The sequence below is a fragment of the Aspergillus fijiensis genome (assembly GCF_003184825.1).
Source record: "Aspergillus fijiensis CBS 313.89 unplaced genomic scaffold BO72scaffold_23, whole genome shotgun sequence".
NCBI classification, from domain to species: Eukaryota; Fungi; Ascomycota; class Eurotiomycetes; order Eurotiales; family Aspergillaceae; genus Aspergillus; species Aspergillus fijiensis.
In genome coordinates this window covers 177,404-194,511 of record NW_024468999.1, presented here as the reverse complement: position 1 = coordinate 194,511, position 17,108 = coordinate 177,404, and the positions used below count along the sequence as shown (strand labels likewise).

General features: G+C 54.0%; 7 protein-coding genes across 7 annotated transcripts; 4 read left to right on the top strand and 3 right to left on the bottom strand.

Annotated features, from left to right (window-relative positions):
* Window positions 1-51: 51 nt before the first annotated feature.
* Window positions 52-1,941, top strand: BO72DRAFT_468552 (intradiol ring-cleavage dioxygenase; the record flags this gene model as incomplete). The annotated part of the gene is made up of 3 exons (XM_040946908.1): window positions 52-76; window positions 660-835; window positions 886-1,941. The coding sequence occupies 3 exons, from the start codon at window positions 52-54 to the stop codon at window positions 1,939-1,941; spliced, it is 1,257 nt and encodes a 418-aa protein (XP_040801264.1).
* A 667-nt stretch (window positions 1,942-2,608) lies between these two features.
* On the top strand, window positions 2,609-4,045 carry BO72DRAFT_404020 (FAD-dependent oxidoreductase). The gene has a single exon (XM_040942249.1). It carries the CDS (start codon window positions 2,699-2,701, stop codon window positions 3,971-3,973), a length of 1,275 nt encoding a protein of 424 aa, XP_040801263.1. The 5' UTR covers window positions 2,609-2,698; the 3' UTR covers window positions 3,974-4,045.
* A 1,726-nt stretch (window positions 4,046-5,771) lies between these two features.
* On the bottom strand, window positions 5,772-7,220 carry BO72DRAFT_448020 (glutathione-independent formaldehyde dehydrogenase). The gene has a single exon (XM_040944693.1). The coding sequence runs from the start codon at window positions 7,131-7,133 to the stop codon at window positions 5,964-5,966; it is 1,170 nt and encodes a 389-aa protein (XP_040801262.1). The 5' UTR covers window positions 7,134-7,220; the 3' UTR covers window positions 5,772-5,963.
* A 1,280-nt stretch (window positions 7,221-8,500) lies between these two features.
* BO72DRAFT_458820 (uncharacterized protein) lies at window positions 8,501-8,854 on the top strand (the record flags this gene model as incomplete). The annotated part of the gene is made up of 1 exon (XM_040946396.1): window positions 8,501-8,854. One exon carries the CDS (start codon window positions 8,501-8,503, stop codon window positions 8,852-8,854), a length of 354 nt encoding a protein of 117 aa, XP_040801261.1.
* Window positions 8,855-9,331: 477 nt separating this feature from the next.
* BO72DRAFT_477421 (GNAT family N-acetyltransferase) lies at window positions 9,332-10,177 on the bottom strand (the record flags this gene model as incomplete). Its single annotated transcript, XM_040947443.1, has 2 exons — window positions 9,410-10,177; window positions 9,332-9,373 (listed from the first exon to the last, which is right to left on the bottom strand). Exons 1-2 carry the CDS (start codon window positions 10,043-10,045, stop codon window positions 9,332-9,334), a joined length of 678 nt encoding a protein of 225 aa, XP_040801260.1. The 5' UTR covers window positions 10,046-10,177.
* Window positions 10,178-10,558: 381 nt separating this feature from the next.
* On the bottom strand, window positions 10,559-11,277 carry BO72DRAFT_448016 (cupin domain-containing protein). The gene has a single exon (XM_040944692.1). It carries the CDS (start codon window positions 11,189-11,191, stop codon window positions 10,679-10,681), a length of 513 nt encoding a protein of 170 aa, XP_040801259.1. The 5' UTR covers window positions 11,192-11,277; the 3' UTR covers window positions 10,559-10,678.
* Window positions 11,278-12,654: 1,377 nt separating this feature from the next.
* BO72DRAFT_496272 (uncharacterized protein) lies at window positions 12,655-13,692 on the top strand (the record flags this gene model as incomplete). The annotated part of the gene is made up of 1 exon (XM_040948621.1): window positions 12,655-13,692. One exon carries the CDS (start codon window positions 12,655-12,657, stop codon window positions 13,690-13,692), a length of 1,038 nt encoding a protein of 345 aa, XP_040801258.1.
* Between the last annotated feature and the right edge of the window lie 3,416 nt (window positions 13,693-17,108).

The window sequence follows — 17,108 nt, the reverse complement described above, 5'->3', positions numbered from 1 at the left end:
TGTGCGGGGGATTTCAAAGTAGATAAATGAGAACGGGAGCGGAGAGTCACAATGCGGGGGCTATGGAAGATCCCAGGTATGTTTCCTTGGCTGACTGAAGTCATTGTCAATCCGAACCCTAATTTCCCGGGTGGCCGCGCGGGAAGACATCAATATCATGGATGTACGCTGCAACGGCACATTAGACCAATCGAAGGCCACACATTCCTGGTGCTAGGGCTCAGCAAGTCACAGACGAATCGTCATTTTCTTGATTATCAGGCACGAGTGCTGATCTTAGCCGGAGGGAAGTGGACGCACTATCCGTGCTGCAGAACACGTATACATGACCGAAGCTACAGTCTTCATCCCGCTCGGTTGACCTCCTACCCACTTTTCAGACCAGCTTGGCTTTGATTTTACGCGGATCCGGTCATGTATCTCGGACGGCGTTACTGAATCTGGGAATTGTGATGACTTGCAGTGGCTGGATGCGAGCGACAGGAGGTGATGGCGCATGGGAGAGGAAGGGAGAGGGGCCCAGTCCGAAGAGTAGGGATGCAAGCCAGAATATACCAGTCATGGGAAGTATAAAGCCTAGATGCTGCTAGCACTTAACACTCCAATCCATCATTCCGAGCGAGACGCCCTTCTCCAGAAAATACAACCCAAGCATCTAGGACATATGAAACTTCAACACCATCTGATTGTGGGTTGGGCTGCCCTAGCCGCCTCCCACGGCGCCTTCGAACATGAAACCCTGGAGGCCGCGATGGCTCGCCATCGCCACACAATCAAAGCGCGACGCAGTCTGGAGTCCTGCGCGGGGGACCTGGAGAGTTCAGCAGCAATCTGCGTCTTCGCGCGCGCCGCGACGAGATCATTGACCATCACCGTCGGCGTAAGCGCTCCACCGTCGAAATCCTGAACACCAGCCATCTCCACACCGGGCCGCGGATCGTCCCATCACGCCCGGGAGAGGTCTTTGCGGACGAGCACCATGTGCTTCTGACCCCCTACGGTGACAACGGACCGTACTACGTGCCCGGCGAGCTCATTCGCGAAGACGCGCGAGAGGACCAACTCGGCGTGCCCATCATCGTGGAGGCGCAGTTCATCGACTACGAAAGCTGTCTCCCCGTGCCCGGGATGTTCTGGGATATGTGGAACGCCAACGCGACCGGGGTGTACAGCGGGGTGATCAACGAGGGCAATGGCGACTTCTTAGATCACTCCAACGTGAACGCGACCTGGCTGCGCGCCGTGCAGATGGCGGACCAGGACGGGGTGGCGCGCATCCAGACCATCTTCCCCGGCCACTACACCGGCCGCACCAACCATATCCACATCATCGCCCACACCAACGTGGTTGTGCTGCCCAACGGCACCATCACCGGCGGCAGCATCAGCCACATCGGCCAGTTCTTCTTCGACCAGGCCCTCATCGACGCCGTCGAGACCACATACCCCTACACCCTCAACCCATACGCGGTGATCGGTAACGCCCTCGACGACACCTTCCACCAGGAGACCGCCTTCTCCGCCTCTGACCCAGTCTTCAACTACGAGTACCTGGGCGATACCCTGCAGGACGGTCTGTACATGTGGGTGCGCATCGGGGTGAATGTATCTGCGAGCTGGCAGTCTGAGTACAGCTTCGCGCATAGTGCCAACGGCGGCAAATATTCTTGTGGCACAGGGCGGATTGGGGCCAACTACACCACCTCCGACGAGCACTGTGCCGATAATGTCGATGTCGGCGCCCTCCCTGGGGAGACTGCTCCAGGTCCCGCGGTGTATTCGGCTGCGCCTCCTACCGCGTGGGATAACGCCACTGAAACGGCGGAGCAGGAGGCGGATCACGATGCCTTGCAGTCGGCTGTGACACACGCGGAATCCACTGAGGCGGCCTACTTGGCTAGCATCGCCAGCGAGAAAGCTGCAACAGCCACCGCGCTGTAAAGATGGATTGGGCTTGAGATGTCGGTTGAGGTTAGATGGCAGACGCGTGACATTGAGAATCCCTAGATAATTGTGTATGAACCTTCGTGAGCTCATCGGGCCAAGGTGCTGTTCTTTCCGCTTGTTTTCTGTCTCCCTGCAGAGTGTACAAAGTCTTGAATATGTTCTCTGAGTTTTATGGCTCAAATGTGGTCGCCGAATCCCTTCCGGTGTTCCTGCAGTTGAAAACAAGCCCTACACTCAGTCACTTTCTCCAGTATTTTCCCTAAAGAGCCTGCTATCTTACGCTTAACTAGAAAGACCAGTGGACTTTATGATATATCTTTCATTCCTGACACCTGGGCTCGTCGGCTAGTCTACCCGTCCGCTGCCGAAGTGTGAACAGCCGTTAGCCTTAGTATCTTTGTCTTGGTTTCCACAAGTTCTGATTGTTCACTAAGGAAGTACCAGGCTATCAGGTTTCTGTCCGGGTAAGCACTAATAAAATCACTTACCTTGAGCGTTTGTTTCCTTGTGAAGCAGCCGGGCTGTGCAGCGCAGCGCATGGGTTGCCTGATGCGGTAACCCACCTGGTCACTTAGCCTATTTGGGTAAGCATTGCGATGCCCTACAATAAAAGACTCGTGTCTTCCCCTTCGCTTTGTCCCTTTCAGCTACTCCTCTTCTTCCCCAACTAAGATCTAACATTTGATAGTTTCCTTTTTGAACCTTGGGCTTTGCTTCCAGAGCCGACCATCCCTCTCTTCCTCTACTCTGCATGACATTTAAAGTCGCCATCGTGGGCGCCGGCCCCGCCGGATGCCTTCTTGCGCGACTACTCCTCAACCAGCCGACGGTAGAGGTGACGGTGTTCGAGGCGGAGCCTTCCATCGACTACCGTGCACAGGGGGGATCCCTGGATCTGCATGAGAATGGCGGGCTGGCTGCCCTCAAAGCCGCCGGCCTGTACGAGGAGTTCCTGAAACACGCGCGCTTCGACGGCGAGGCGCTCCTTGTGTGCGATGCAAAGCTCAAACCATACATCCAACTCAGTCCCACCACCAAAGACCACAGTCGCGGACGGCCGGAGATCGACCGATCCACCCTCCGGCGCATGCTGGTCGAGTCCCTGCCGCCCGGGACGGTGCAGTGGAAGCGTCCACTGCGTCGCGTGGCGGCTGCCGACCCCACTGATCCAAAACAAGGCCACATCCTGGAGTTCGCCGACGGGACGACCGCATCCGGTTTCGATCTCATCGTCGGTGCCGACGGTGCGTGGAGCAAAGTGCGCGCGGCGCTCTCCGACACCGTGCCCCGGTACGCCGGCATCGGGGGGTTCGCGCTCCAGATCCCAGACGCGGCACGCACCGCGCCGGAATGTGTGGCCCGTCTCAACGGCGGGTCGATCTTCGCGTACTCGACCGGCTGCATGCTGGCGGCGCAGCAGCTGGGCGACGGCAGCATTAACATGGGGTTGTGGCGGGCGCGGCCGGAGGGGTGGGAGCAGCAGGTTGACTACGCGCTGACCGACCCGGCGGCTGTGCGGGCGGCGCAGATCCGCGAGTTTCGTGACTATGCCCCAGAGCTGGTGGATTTCATCGCTCACGCCGGGGAGGACTCGGCTGTGGCATCTCGCTCCTTTTATACCCTGCCCGTCGGCTTCCGCTGGAACCACCGCCCGGGACTGACGCTGGTGGGCGACGCAGCTCATGTCATCTGCCCTTTCACCGGGGAAGGAGTGAACCAGGCCCTCACGGATGTGCTGCAGTTGGCGCAGGCGTTGGGAGCGGTGGTCCGCGCCTCGGACCTGGACTCTGCGCTGGCCAAGTATGAGACGGAGCTGTTTGCCCGCGCGGCGGTGTTTCAGAAGCGGGCGGAGGATGTCGCGCAGATGATGTTCTTCACGGAGGGCTCGCCGGCCACGACTATCGAGCGATACACCATGCAGAATATGCAGAACTCCATCCCGCGGTGGGTGTACAAGGCGATGTACCCGCTGCTGCTTACGGGGACCTATGGGTATTTCTTCTGGCATAAACGGATACATAAGTAGACGCGGGTTGGGTCGCGCAGAGTTGCTCATTATAGTAGCTGTATATAGCCACTCTTGCCTGTCTTATCAATGAAATGTGTAATGAGTTACAAAGATGTAGAACAAGCTTCGTGGGGATGCTGCCAATATGGGCGCCAAACACTCCATGGAACTGACTAGTGAGACTTGATATCACGCCGTAGTGTTTGCACCATTCTTACTCAGAGTGCGAGCCCGCTAGTTTTCCCAAGGTCAGAAACTCATGGGACAAAACCCATGGACCCCACAGTGTCGGGCCGTGAATTGTTCACACTAGGTTCGCTGCTTGCGTGCGCCGACGCGGTCCAGGGAAGACTCTACGAAAGAGATTATTTGAAACCACCAATTGCTGTTTCCTCATTCCCTGCACTCAACGCACATCTTCTGATGCCGAACCCGAGAATTAGCAAAAGAACGTGGCGCAGTCAGTCACGAAGAGCAGAACTGCTGCTCAGCCACCGCATCCCATTCGGCTATAACTAGTTACTACTCACTACTAACCAAATGGGATGGGTCCAGCGGGGCGGAGAATGAGTAATTAGTGGAGACGTGGTCATGGAGCAGCCACCCAGTGGGGGAGCTCGTTTAAGTGGGGAGTCTGTCTGGAACGGATAAATAGCTCCGCAACCCTCTCTCGCTCATTGCGCTTAATGTTCTTGTGAAATTGCCAGCAGAGACACGATACCTAGAAACCTTCCTTTCAGCTTCATGATGTCTCTCGATACCCTTCCAGTCGAACTCCTCGTCATGATAGCCCAGTGCATGGACGACGCGGAAGCACTCTCGTGCTTGGTTCGAGCAAATCGCACTCTCTACCACGCCCTCGTCCCGGCCTTCTACCGAACCTACGGAGAAGACGCTTTGCGGTACACAGTGCTTCACGCCAAGAGCTATCCCCTGACGCATACCGAGGCGCAGACCACCCGCCTGGCATTCACCCACGGCGATTTCACGCGAGGGTGCGGACACGGTCGGGCAATCGAGCTCGCGGCCGCGAAGGGACTAGTGAGCGTGGTGGAAGGCCTCGTCTCGCAGAACAACCAAGAGATCTACGAGGCGCTTGTCTACGCGGCGAGGCAGCGCCACGCCGCCGTAGTAGACGTGTTGGTCCGCTACGGCGCCGACGTCCATGTCGCCGACTTTGAGGGCTACACGGCCCTAGACTGGGCCGCCAGTTGGGGCGATACACCCGCCGTCACTACCCTGATCGCCCACGGGGCGGATGTCCATCGGCGCTCCCCGCGGGGCTATACGCCTCTCCTCCTTGCGGCGGGGAACGGACACGCCGGTACGGTTGAGCTCCTGATTCAGCACGGAGCCGACGTGCACTGCGTCACTGAGGATGGCAGAACCGCCCTCCACCTTGCCACGCGGAATGAGCGCGCGGAAGTCATTGTCCTCCTCGAACGTGTTGCAACACGACAGACCTCGGTATAATGGCTGCAGGGTCTGAGTCGAAAATGCCATTTTACGGAACTTTGCCAACAGAGTCAGGTTCTCCCTCCTCTTGGAGCATTGACCGGCAAGAGGGTTATCCTCTAGGTAAACGATCCTCCGGCGCCTGCAACCGTGCTTTCCTGCCGGAACCCTATCCAACACGGGAGCATACGGCCTGGAGTGACGACCGAGCCTGTTACTGTGGGAGTGACTCGTTCACTCAGGGTCAATATGCTTTTAATCGAAATGGGTAACAGGAGTTCATGAAAAAGAGGGGTAGTACAGTACAGTTCACGAAAGTGGGCAGGATTACGTCTAAACATAAAGGGGAAAGAAAGGAGGAAATGATCATAGCGAAAGACCTTTGACGCGTGAACGAAACACGAGGAAGTGGAAGTTGAAAGCTAGCAGAGTCAAGAACTGATTGATGACTTGGCTAAAGAAAGGATTCGGTGGGCTCATCCAACCCAAGCACAACAGGTCGACTCGGCGACCCATACCCATACTTGGTACGTCCCACATTCCATCGACTGCGCTAGTGGTCGAAATCGAAGACCACCTTGGTCGCACTACGGTTGCTAAACCTCGCGTAGGCGGCCGGTACATCCTCAATCCCGACCACATCACTCACAATAAACCCAGGCCTTGCCTTGCCCGACGCGACCAGATGAAGCAGCTGCGGTGCCAGATCGAGAGGTCGTGAGATGCCAGCCCCCCAATGAAACCCCCTGCTCCAGAAGTCGGCCAGGGAGAGGTTGAAATCGGTGTTGATGGTGGACGCCCGAGGCTGGCTGGCGGTGTCGCGACCGCCGTGGCTGTACACTCCCACCGTTCCCATCCCCCCGTTGACGGCCGTGACGGCCAGCATGTTCTGCAGGATGACGTCTGACTGCACGGTCAGGTTGCGGTTGACCTGCTCGAATCCGACGCAGTCGACGCTGCGGGTCGCCCCCCCGGGCTCGAGGGCCAAAATCTGGTCCACGGGGTCGGCGTCTCGGAAGTTGATGGGGGTGGCTCCAATGGCTGCGGCCAGCCGAAGCCGTTCCGGTACATAGTCCACACTGTAGACGTGGGAGGCCCCGCGCAAGGTGGCTGAATATGCCGCCATCAGGCCGACGGGCCCGGCACCAAATATGGCCACGGTGTCACCGGGTTGGAAGCCTGCGAAGTCCAGCGCCGTCCAGCCCGTCGCGAAGATGTCGGAGAGCATCACGTAGTCGTTGAGCAGGGAGGTGGTTTCGTTCGTAATTGGATCGGTATAATTGACGGCGGGGATGGGGATGAGGCCCTCGTCCGCGTGCGGGACTCGTAGATACTCGGCTTGCGTGCCACCGAGAGCCCCGCCGTTGCCGAACGCTGCGTACGGGACTGGGGTGAGGGCCGTCTCGAAATGGCCGTCCGGGTTGGTGAACGGCACGATCACCGCATCGCCCACGTTCAATGACCCCACGTCAGACCCGACTTCGGCGATATATCCCACCCCCTCGTGGCCGACGCCGACAGGAAGTACCTGGCCCTCCATCGTGCCTCGATAGATGTGGAGGTCAGATCCGCAGATGGCGGCGCGCGACATGCGAATGATCACATCCGTGGAACTCTGGATGGTGGGCTTGGGGACATCGAGCACAGAGATGTTGAATGGCTGGCCTTGCCAGACCACAGCTCGCATGGTCTCAGCCAATGTAGTCATGTTGGAGAGGGCCATGGTAGCGTGATTGATGAAAAGCTATTGATCTCTGACCAGAAGGGGGGTGTATGCAAAAGACACTTGCAGAAGTGAAAGTGGATGTAGTTTCCAAAATATGGTGCTTGTGCGAGCTTTAAGTATTCAATCCCGATGCCACAGCAATGGCTTATCAACTTTAGGGTTGACTTCTCACCGTCCTGCATCTCCATTGCCTCATCCTTGCATATGCACCAGAAAGATGTAGAGGGGTTGATTACTCAGGCAAACGATGTGCTACCTGGATAGTGATTCCACCAATTCGCATCAACCAGCCCTTAGGTTCCAGGCGCAGTGCTGTATCTAAGTGGACTGATTGTTTGTCTCACTACAGGCAACCCTATCTGGTGATTCATGCCAAATGCTGCAACCCAGTCAACCCAACGGTACGGCGTGCGCCAAGACCAGCAAGCAGGTAGGGGGTATGTATTCATTATTCGCCACATCCACTCTGACTGAGCGAGTACGTACACCGAGCTTGTCGAAATGTCTCACCTGCAGAAAATGATCACAATCACGGTGTCGGATAAAGGGTTCGGCTGTGGTCTGGTGGGTCCATTAGCTCGGGACGCTAATGCAGGCGTATGACATCGATCGACATAGGGCAAGGTAGCAGGGATTGTATCATACACTGCCTAGTAGCTTCGTTGCCTATTAAAAGTCTAGACCCAAAGCAAGATGCCATGATCGACTGCCGGGTCTCGGGCAATGCTCAGCTGTGCGATTTCGTCTTTGTATCCACGATAAGGTTGAAAGTCTACTGCACTCGTGGCTATAGTACTCAGAGTCAGCCGGCCGGGCTTACCGGCTTTACCAGCCTGCTGCTGCAATCGGCTGACTGCCATTTCTTGGCTTCTGCCTTATCCCTCAGAATTCCGAGGACTTTTGCACTGGTCAAAAATGTCAAAGATAATGATGAATAAACCCCGAGACGTCAGCCTAGGGGGTTGTTATCATACCGTACAAGGATTCCGCATCAGGATGACAACATGACCACATATTCTTTTCGCGGCGTGGGAGCACGAGCATCTGGGACTCCTGGACGCTAGACTCCCCCTTCTCCTCCTCAGGTATAGTCCGCGTACACATACACATACTGCTTGCTGCAGAGGACAAAGGACTCCTGGAGATAGCGGAGATCCCGTGAGAGGAAGACAGGATACGTCGCGCACACTTCCTCGATCGTGTTTCGTGAAAGAAGGCGGAGATTATAAAACGAAAGAAGCCGTAAGCTCTTTCGCATTATTACAGCGTCTTGCCTGGAATGCCCAATTCCAGCTGAACACCCCTACTTTTGCTTTGGACTGTCTCATCTTCCAATATCAAAACCATCAGTATGGCGCCTGTAGATGAAGAGATTCAAATCAGAGAACTTGTTCTGGTCGTCCGCAGACGTGTGCGACGTGACACCGGCTCATCTACGCGCGAAGGAGGTGCCCGCTGCCGGTATTCAGTGTTTCTTCATCTGCACCGACTACTTCACCTCCCAGCAGTTTGTCGATGCGCTGCGCGCGGGATTCCGGGAATTTGCGACCGCGTGCCCATCGAGGCCGGGGATCGGTGACGTCCCTGCGGATGTGTCTACGGTTGATACATCCAAGTCGCGAAAGGTCTTGGAGGTTGCAGTGTCACTTGCTGGAGGAGCAATCGTTGATGATGCGGGGCGAACTCTTCTGCGGCTTGAAAAGGCTGAGGGGGCCTAGGGACTTCGCTGTGTTGCTGCAAGCGTCAAGAGCCCGATTATCAGTTTCTCCTCAAGACAGCGACTGCTCACGACTATTATCTTTGTTCTCACTCCCCAGCCCAATGGAGCTAACAGATATCCTGTATCCTTTCCAGTCGCCCGAGCAGCTTTGTGGCCAGAACAACTCTTCCTGGCTTTCGGTCTGTTGCAGTGCAAAAGGGTTTAGACATCCAATCAACATCTTGGTCAATCAGTATACTTTGCCACTATTGTTGAAAAGGTTATGTACGCATACTGCGTGTCGCACCGATACAGACTGGTGTTGATCCATATCTGCAATTTCTGTATCATAAAGTCTCTACTCTTCCAGCCGCAGGGCTCCTAGCCCCACAGTATGCTGTCGAGTTCTATGAGTCGAATCGAAGCGTATCTCGCAGTTTTGTCAAGCTTTTGTCCAAGGACAGGACAGTCTGACACCGTCTATTCCCACCAAGCTCTAACCGCGCCGCAACCTCACAACCATCACTAACCCCTGTCTCTGTTCATCGACCACCGCCCCGTGGGTCTTCCTCACCACCTCCACCAACTCCTCATCTCCATTGGCGACCAGCGCCTCGACCAAGGTGGCCCGTCCTGCGTCCTCAAACCCCAGCCTCCGGTACAGATTGACCGTCACGTCGTTCCCCGCCTTGACGATCAGCCGCACCTGCACCGTTGCGGGCTCCGCCCGGTACTCCCGCAGCCACCCCAGCGCGGCCTGGCACAGCTGCGCGCCCAGCCCGCGGCCCCGGTGGGCGGGGAGGGTGAACAAGCTCAGCATCTGCCAGCGTTCTTCCTCGCTGTCCGGGCGCGGCGCGGGCGGGTTCGCAGCGGCGGGGAGGGCGAACTGGTCAGCTGGGGTGGGGCCGCGCAGGGTGACCTGGGCGATCCATTGCGTTTCGGCGCGGTCAGTCGCAGTGCTGTTGGGGCGGGTGGCGCTGGAGGTTGGGGTGGCCGCGCAGATGAACACCTCGCGGTCAGGCACGGTGAGGCGCGCGATCCAGTCGTCCTCTGTGAAGGCGGACTCGATGGCATGGGTGGAGGAGAAGGAGCCAGGCGAGACTTGGAGGGCTTCCAGGCGGAGGGCGCGATACTGTGCAGCTGATGCACGGATCGTGGCCGCTTCTTTGGGGATGCGGAAGAAGGTATAGACGTAGCCCGGGGTGGCCATTGCGATAGTTGATGCTTTGTATGGTTTGGAGAGGCTGATAGGTACCTAGTCCAGGGATTGGGTGCTTGGGGAGGAGATTGGTGAAGGAAACTTGAATTGGAGAGACGATGGTCAATTCGCATGGCTTTCGCGTCTTATCTATCTCAAGGCATTGTGAGTCACATAAGGCATGCTACGGCCGAACATATTTCCCTAGTACATCTACAACGGCTTCTCCTTTAACATTACAGTTTGCGATACGCGTGGTGAGTCATGAGTGGAGGTGGAGAAGGCTACAAATCCCGGGATGCAAATCCCGGTAAATCAGTCCCCACCGCATACTTCTGAGAGGGAACTGGGCAACAATACACATGGTCAACAGCGGTCAAGGAGAGGATGAGTTTATCTAGAGAAAGCCTACACATGGGTCCTATTCATATCCATTGTCGACGCGATACGGATTAAACGGGTACCAGCCACTGTAGGGCTATAAGGCATGATCAGAGAAAACAAGTGAAGATACCTGACGACCACCTAATAGCACTTACGACCCTGGTCAATAAGAGACTGTGCAATCATTTCTGATTATATACATATTAAGATCAATCCTCGTGGTCAACCCGCTCCAATTCTTGTCGTAAGCCCAACGCAGCATCAATGAGCCCATTCGCTACCGAGGGATTTATCTCCAATCTGCAGGGGCTCAGCCGAGGCCTGAATGAAAGCCACCCATCGGGCACGACCATTGTTGGGAGTGATGTTCCTCCATCGGTGCATCGTAGCTCGCTGCACCAGCACATCGCCCGCTTTCAGGGTCCGCGTCTCCCCGGAGTCCAACGTGATCTCCATCTCGCCTTCGAGGAGTACCACCGTATCCGAAGTCATGGTTCGGTGCATAGGACTCTCCGCCCCGGCTTCCATCGTGATCATGCATGTGGCGGTCCCGCCCTCGGGGCAGATCCGACGGCTACCGGGAAAGAACGTGGTGGTGCGGTCTTCACGATATTGCTCGACATCAGCCTCGCTGGAGAGATTCATCGGGAATGAGTGGCTAGAGGAAAGGATCTTGATCTCGCCGATTGGGATGGGTATGGCATGTTGTTCGGTGGAACCTTCGGCAAAAATGGCGGCTCCGTTGGGGTCGTGAGTAGTGATGTAGTGAGCCATGGCTTGCTGGCTTGGATGAAAGAATTACAAATAGGAGAAGAACAAGATGGAGGAATGCTAGCACGAAAGTGTGGGGTGGAGAGAAGGGCCTTTCTGAAGAATGGGCAGAGGACGAGATACGGGACACTTTGTAGTGTTTCGAGAGCCGGCCCATCGGCATTCGGGTCGGACACTCGGGGTCCGACTCCCCCGCGTTCCCCGTGCCGATGATAATCTATATGTTTCCACACTCTTCTTGGAATAGTTGAATCAGGAAAAGGAGTGTCAGATAATCGACTAGCAAAGGTATATTCCTGGTCACTGCTTCCTTCTCCTGGAAAGATTAAGTATATATTAAGTATATAAAGACTAGTGGCCATTAGCTGGTGTGTCGCAAGAATGCCGACCAAAATCTGATTTTTCATGGTAGGTTCTCCAGCTGAAAAGGATCGTACTAAATGAAACTAATAGCAAGATATGATGATCATGGTAGCAATTCAAGAGCTCAAGCTGCAGATGAGCTGTTCTGGGCACCGAGCGACAGTTTTCCGTGAGTGGTGAGTAACTTAGTGTCGCTACAGCCCTAATTTGACCCCGCGACCTGACTCGAAATATTCCGCTGACTGCCAAACATGGCATGGCCGGTATAACTATCTCAGTCTTCCATTCTAGAATACTAGGCTATGTCACCTTCCACCGATGTACTCTGACAAACAACACCGGCAAGGGCTACAATCAAAATTATGCAGGTGTGGAGAGTTTCGTGAAGTATAACTTAAGGAAAAGGGTAAATTCTTCTGCTGCTGCTAGATGTAAAATGGCACAATCACTCTAATATACTCCGTACATCAATCCCAATGCAACTAGTTTGCTGGGTGGCTGAATGGCTATTGTGCTGCGCTGTTACCACTTTCGCCATGGAATCTCCAATCCATCTAGCAGGGAACTTTTTCTGAGATGTCCTTTCAGTATTCAAGTGCACTGACAGGGGCAGGACTTACCTTGTCGTGTTTTGCGATTGCCCCATGTTGAAACAAAGCTGGCACCTTTCGCAGAACCCTTGAACCGCAAACTTCATGAACCAACAATCACACTACGGGGTTATTTGCTTACTGCGGTACCTATAAAATCCTCCAACATTGGGAATACGGTAAAGATATAGTGACCATAGCCTTGCGGAGCCTGTCAGTTAAACTCCCTTGCATTCAAGGCTTGTCGAACAATAAACAGGTGTTCTTCAAAGGTGCATCACGGAGATCTGCATGAAAAATGTGAAGAACCTCATGCTCAATGGCATACTCCAAGATACCTTCCAGCACGCTCCTTGTTTAACACCCAGCACCCAAACAATACATAAACCCCGTTGAGCTGCTAAAGGACCCCGCAATTACAACTCCAGTCCAAAAGCCAATAAATCCCTTCAGACACCACAGTGGGACACTGCGTCCTCAATACCAACACAAGATCATCAACGAAATATAAAAATGGAAGCAAACAGCAGGAACGCCATCAGCAGACGCTGGATCGAGACGCTCCGCGCGATCTTCCCTGCGAGCGAGGGCTACACACTCCACGTGACGATCCACGAGCACCGTGGCTCTAAAGACCACGACAGCGACGACACCGATGACAACAACTTCACACTCTACGACCGGCTGGCCATCTATTGCTCCGCGTACCGGGGCGAGATCTTCAGCATGGTGCTCGAATACGTGGATGAGAGCAGCGCCGGGGCCCAGGAGCCGCGCAGCAGCGTCGCCGATGATACGATTCGCGACCGCGCCAAATTCTTGCTCAAAGAGTGGCCGGCAACCTTACTGCCTATCCCTATGTACGGAGGGGTCATCGCCTTGAATGATGTGTTTGTGTATGGGTTCCGGGCCTATTGCATGGAGCCATGGTGTGACTTGGACCTGGTGTGCGACGACCCGCAGCACTTTAACAAGGAAGAGTTTGGACAGCTATTTAGACTGTTCCTGGACTTGGGGCTGGAGACTCAGGGGGTCCGTGTCGACGATGCGCGGCAGTTTACGGGGTGGTTGGCGGGGTGGAAGGCGAGCCTGGTTGCGAAGGGCCCGGCCCAGAGTCTCTCGTTCGAGTCCCTAATGCAGGTATCGGGTCAGGCTCCAGAGGTAGGCGAGTCCATTTGCCCTGCACTCGAGGCGATGACCCTAGGGGAGACACGGGAGGGGCTGCTGCACACTCCCGAAGACGTTCTTCCAGAGGCCGATGAATTCAGGTTGCCGGGACTCATGCAACGCCATCTGGACTGGTCCTTGCAGAGGCACTTGCTGCAGGAAGTCGAAGACGTATGCCCCGGAGAGAACATCTCTCCTGGATCTCTATCACCCGTTTTAGAGGGCACCCGAGAGGACTTCCTAGTGGAGTGTCTCGGAGATGCCCCGGAGCCAGCTATGGACGGTCCGCCAGACTGCATGGAGCTGGAGCTGGTCATCGAGGAGGCCACTCGGAACTCTTTGCTACAGTTGCTCGGCGAAGAAGACCCCGAGGAGTTTGATTAGACGCCTCCTTGCTGAGACGCGCATCCGCTGAGCTCGTGGGTGGGTGCCATTCTAGATAATGATTCGCATTTGTACCAGTTGAAACAATGCCAACTTTTGAAACCTTGCCCTTCGCTGAATTTCTTCTCAGTTCCTCCTTTGGGATGTTTTCTTCCTACCCTGCGGGCCGAGTTGTGCGCCATGCTGCTTTGAACAACGGCTGCTTGTGACTTGTGTCGGGGAGCGTGAAGATGGTGATTCCCGGCCATTTGAAAGGAACAACCTAATCTAGATAGATGCCGTGGCCGAGGCGATTCGCTGCCTTCAAGCATTTAGAAAAGGCGATGGACTTGAACAGCATTTGCATCATGGTTGCCTATAGCGGGGCTTGAGCTCGGAAGGTGTTTGTCTATCTTGTGACATTCGGCCCTTGTCATCCAATGCTGAAGTTGGGTTGAAGAATTGTTCGAGATAAGCCATTCAATCCTGAAATATGATAGCAATAACCCTTTCCACGCTACTCCGCTAGCATACCACAATGCACAGTACATCATCCCAATAGGTAACAGAGAGAGAGATAACAGAGGTACAAACCCAGACATAGATACACCGAATAGCACACAGCATCGTGATGGCCATCGACAGAAGATAATAACAGCTTGTATTAACGCAAAAAATCCACGTAGACACCAGAGCTTATGCTATTTGAAAACACTGCCAAACTCGTAGTTGCTGTCCCGCACAATCGTTTGCGCCGCGTTTAAATTTTTCGAGATGGAGGGCTTTTCCCCATGGGGTGTGGGGTTGTGAAAATATTCCAGGTTATATGGAACAGGGGCGCTAGCCTTACACAACAGTCATTGTCCAAAGCAGTTGATGTTTGTGCTAGGTGATCAAGAAAGTTGACTATAAGTCTAATCGATGATCGATACTGTAGCACAAGTAAACCAGACGAGGCCTTCATGATACAGACCTGATACAAGCGGTATCCACGCAAGGCAATACCATTCTCCGTCAGATAGAACAACAACCAGTAGCTTTCTACCACAAACTCAAGACGAATTCTGACGTTGAAATCAGGGCTGTTCTGGGTGGGGCCCATCCTCTGGGCTGTCATGTCCACCTGTTTCGACAGTGAAGACTGAAGCCGGCAAAGATAGATTAGTTTAGTACGCCGAGGCTTGACATCTCTATTGATGATGAGTTCGCGTTTCAGACGGAGAAAAGGTGCTTTTCCTTTTTGGACGCCTTGTTGACAGTTTCTGGGACAATGGATCGCATCGCTCGGTTGCGACACGGATCAAACACAGGTTTTTCACGACGACTGAGTTATTTCCGACACGCGTCTTGGTCTCGGGCTATCAATTAGGAACCGATCTCTCGTCATGTGAATGAACCTGTGGATATCTCGTGGGGTTATTGTCTGTTATCCCCAGCGAGAATGTCGTCAGTGCCAAGGTGAAGTGTTGCTACGAACAGAAGCATGACGGGAAAGGATTTACGCTCTCTACCTGTACAATGGAAAGACTCGTAGGATTGTAGTTGACCTGGCCGACCGACCCCCGGCAGGTCAAGTGATTTCGAAAAAGAATCTTCTAGACCGAACCGACAACTGAGCCTGTGGACAGCAACATCTAGGCAAACTCCGACGGCTTTTGGAGAGATGGTCACGGTATGCCATGCGCTTTGTATGTAAAGGAAGTCGATTCTGGGAGTTGCCCGGAGCACGAATCACTTCGCCAATTCCGTAGCCTTTCAAGGTGCAAGCATTGTGACACACTTGAGAGCATGTACTGTATGCGACCAGGAACGGTATATGCAGTACTGGTCGGCAGTAATTTGTTCATGGTTGCCTGTGATCTATCTACGAAGGCTGGACACCGAGGCTACCAAGGGCATTCGATGGGACGCACCGAACAAATAAGACAACTATCCGTACAACACATCAGGGAAAACGCGCCCGAAGAACTGTGAATTTCCATCAGGGACTATATCTAGAAATGGAGCAACCGATTGTAGACGAAGTGAAGACTACCTCGACACCATGGGCGAAGGGAGTTGATCCGCTGGGTTGGAATATATCCGAAGCGAAGGGATGATCATTGTACCACTCGCTAGGTCTGCTACTATCACAAGAGATGCGAGGAAGTGAAAGTAAAGAGAACAGAGCCAGAATCCCAGAATCTTCTTTTCCAAACCATTTGCGAAACAGAATACCAGCATACTACCTCCAAATGAATGTGATCAAGTCCAGCAACCACCCTTTCCGTCGATTCCACCACCATAAAATGCTCTCCATCATCTCTTCGATCGTTCGGGGCGATTGTTTGTGGCCTATTGCCCGGTCAGATGTCTTTCGAACCTCTTCATCGAAGGCCTTTTTGCACTTGTTCACATACCGCAAGGATCTGAGCCTCTCACCAAATCTTGTATTTGGAGCACTGGGTATGGCCACACACGGCTTCGGCGTTTTGTCGAAGGACTTCTTGGGTGCAAGTTCTTCCACTGTTGGGCCCTTGTTTGCACATATGGCAACGCCATTGAGGGCTCGCGGGCGACTCGCTGGGCGAAAATTGCGTAAAGACGAGGGCGCCGTCCGGCTTGATTTCAATACTCCATGCAGGCGCCATGGCTGAGGACAATTGAGGAGGAATGCGGTATTAGATAGACTGAGAAGGTAGAGACGGGAGGGAATTTTGATGACAACAGAACGTCGCGGGCAGAGGATGTAGAGAACGGAACACCTTTTCTGAGTGCCTCAGCAGACATCATGCTGGGTTTATAATCAGGAGCACTTGGGATCGGGCTCGAATACACTTTACCAGCTTCAGAAGAACGATCGTATAGCGAACGCTTTGACTGATCAAATCGACCCACAATAGCTTCACTGGTTGGGTGATTCAAATCCTAATAGGGGCGACAGGAGTAAGAAAAAAAAAAGAAAAAAAAAAAACAAATAGATGAGCCGGAAAGAAACTTTTTGGAAAGAGAAACTACAGATGAAATAGTCTGGGAAAACAAGGAAAGACACAAAAGCGGATATCATGTGGTTAGAGTCGAGGTATTGAGAGCTGTCAGATAGTTCTTTGACTCGCTGCGTCAATTACTCTTCTAAGAATTGGCCTCGCCCGCCCGAGGTGGTATTTTCGTACTTGATCATGTCTCACGCCAACACAGCAACTTTGGGTCAAGTAAAACCTCAGAGAGCAGGCCTTATCATGATCTTTCCTACAGGAACGAGGGAAGACGCCCGCGGAGTAGGCCAACTAAGGCCTTACACATGAAGTTTCAAGACTTCCCTTGTAATACACTCTTCGCAGTGGTATGCGGGTTTCTATCTTGGAAGCGTGATTAAGCTTGCAGCTCAGACCCTACTTGCACAGGACTGATGGTCGATGGTGTATCTGTGAACTTCCCATCGTGATTCTCACTCAGTG

Excerpts from the sequence above, each read along its gene's own strand:
- BO72DRAFT_448016 (XM_040944692.1), bottom strand. The coding sequence starts at position 11,191 with ATGGCTCACTACATCACTACTCACGACCCCAACGGAGCCGCCATTTTT.
- BO72DRAFT_404020 (XM_040942249.1), top strand. The coding sequence starts at position 2,699 with ATGACATTTAAAGTCGCCATCGTGGGCGCCGGCCCCGCCGGATGCCTT.
- BO72DRAFT_448020 (XM_040944693.1), bottom strand. The coding sequence starts at position 7,133 with ATGGCCCTCTCCAACATGACTACATTGGCTGAGACCATGCGAGCTGTG.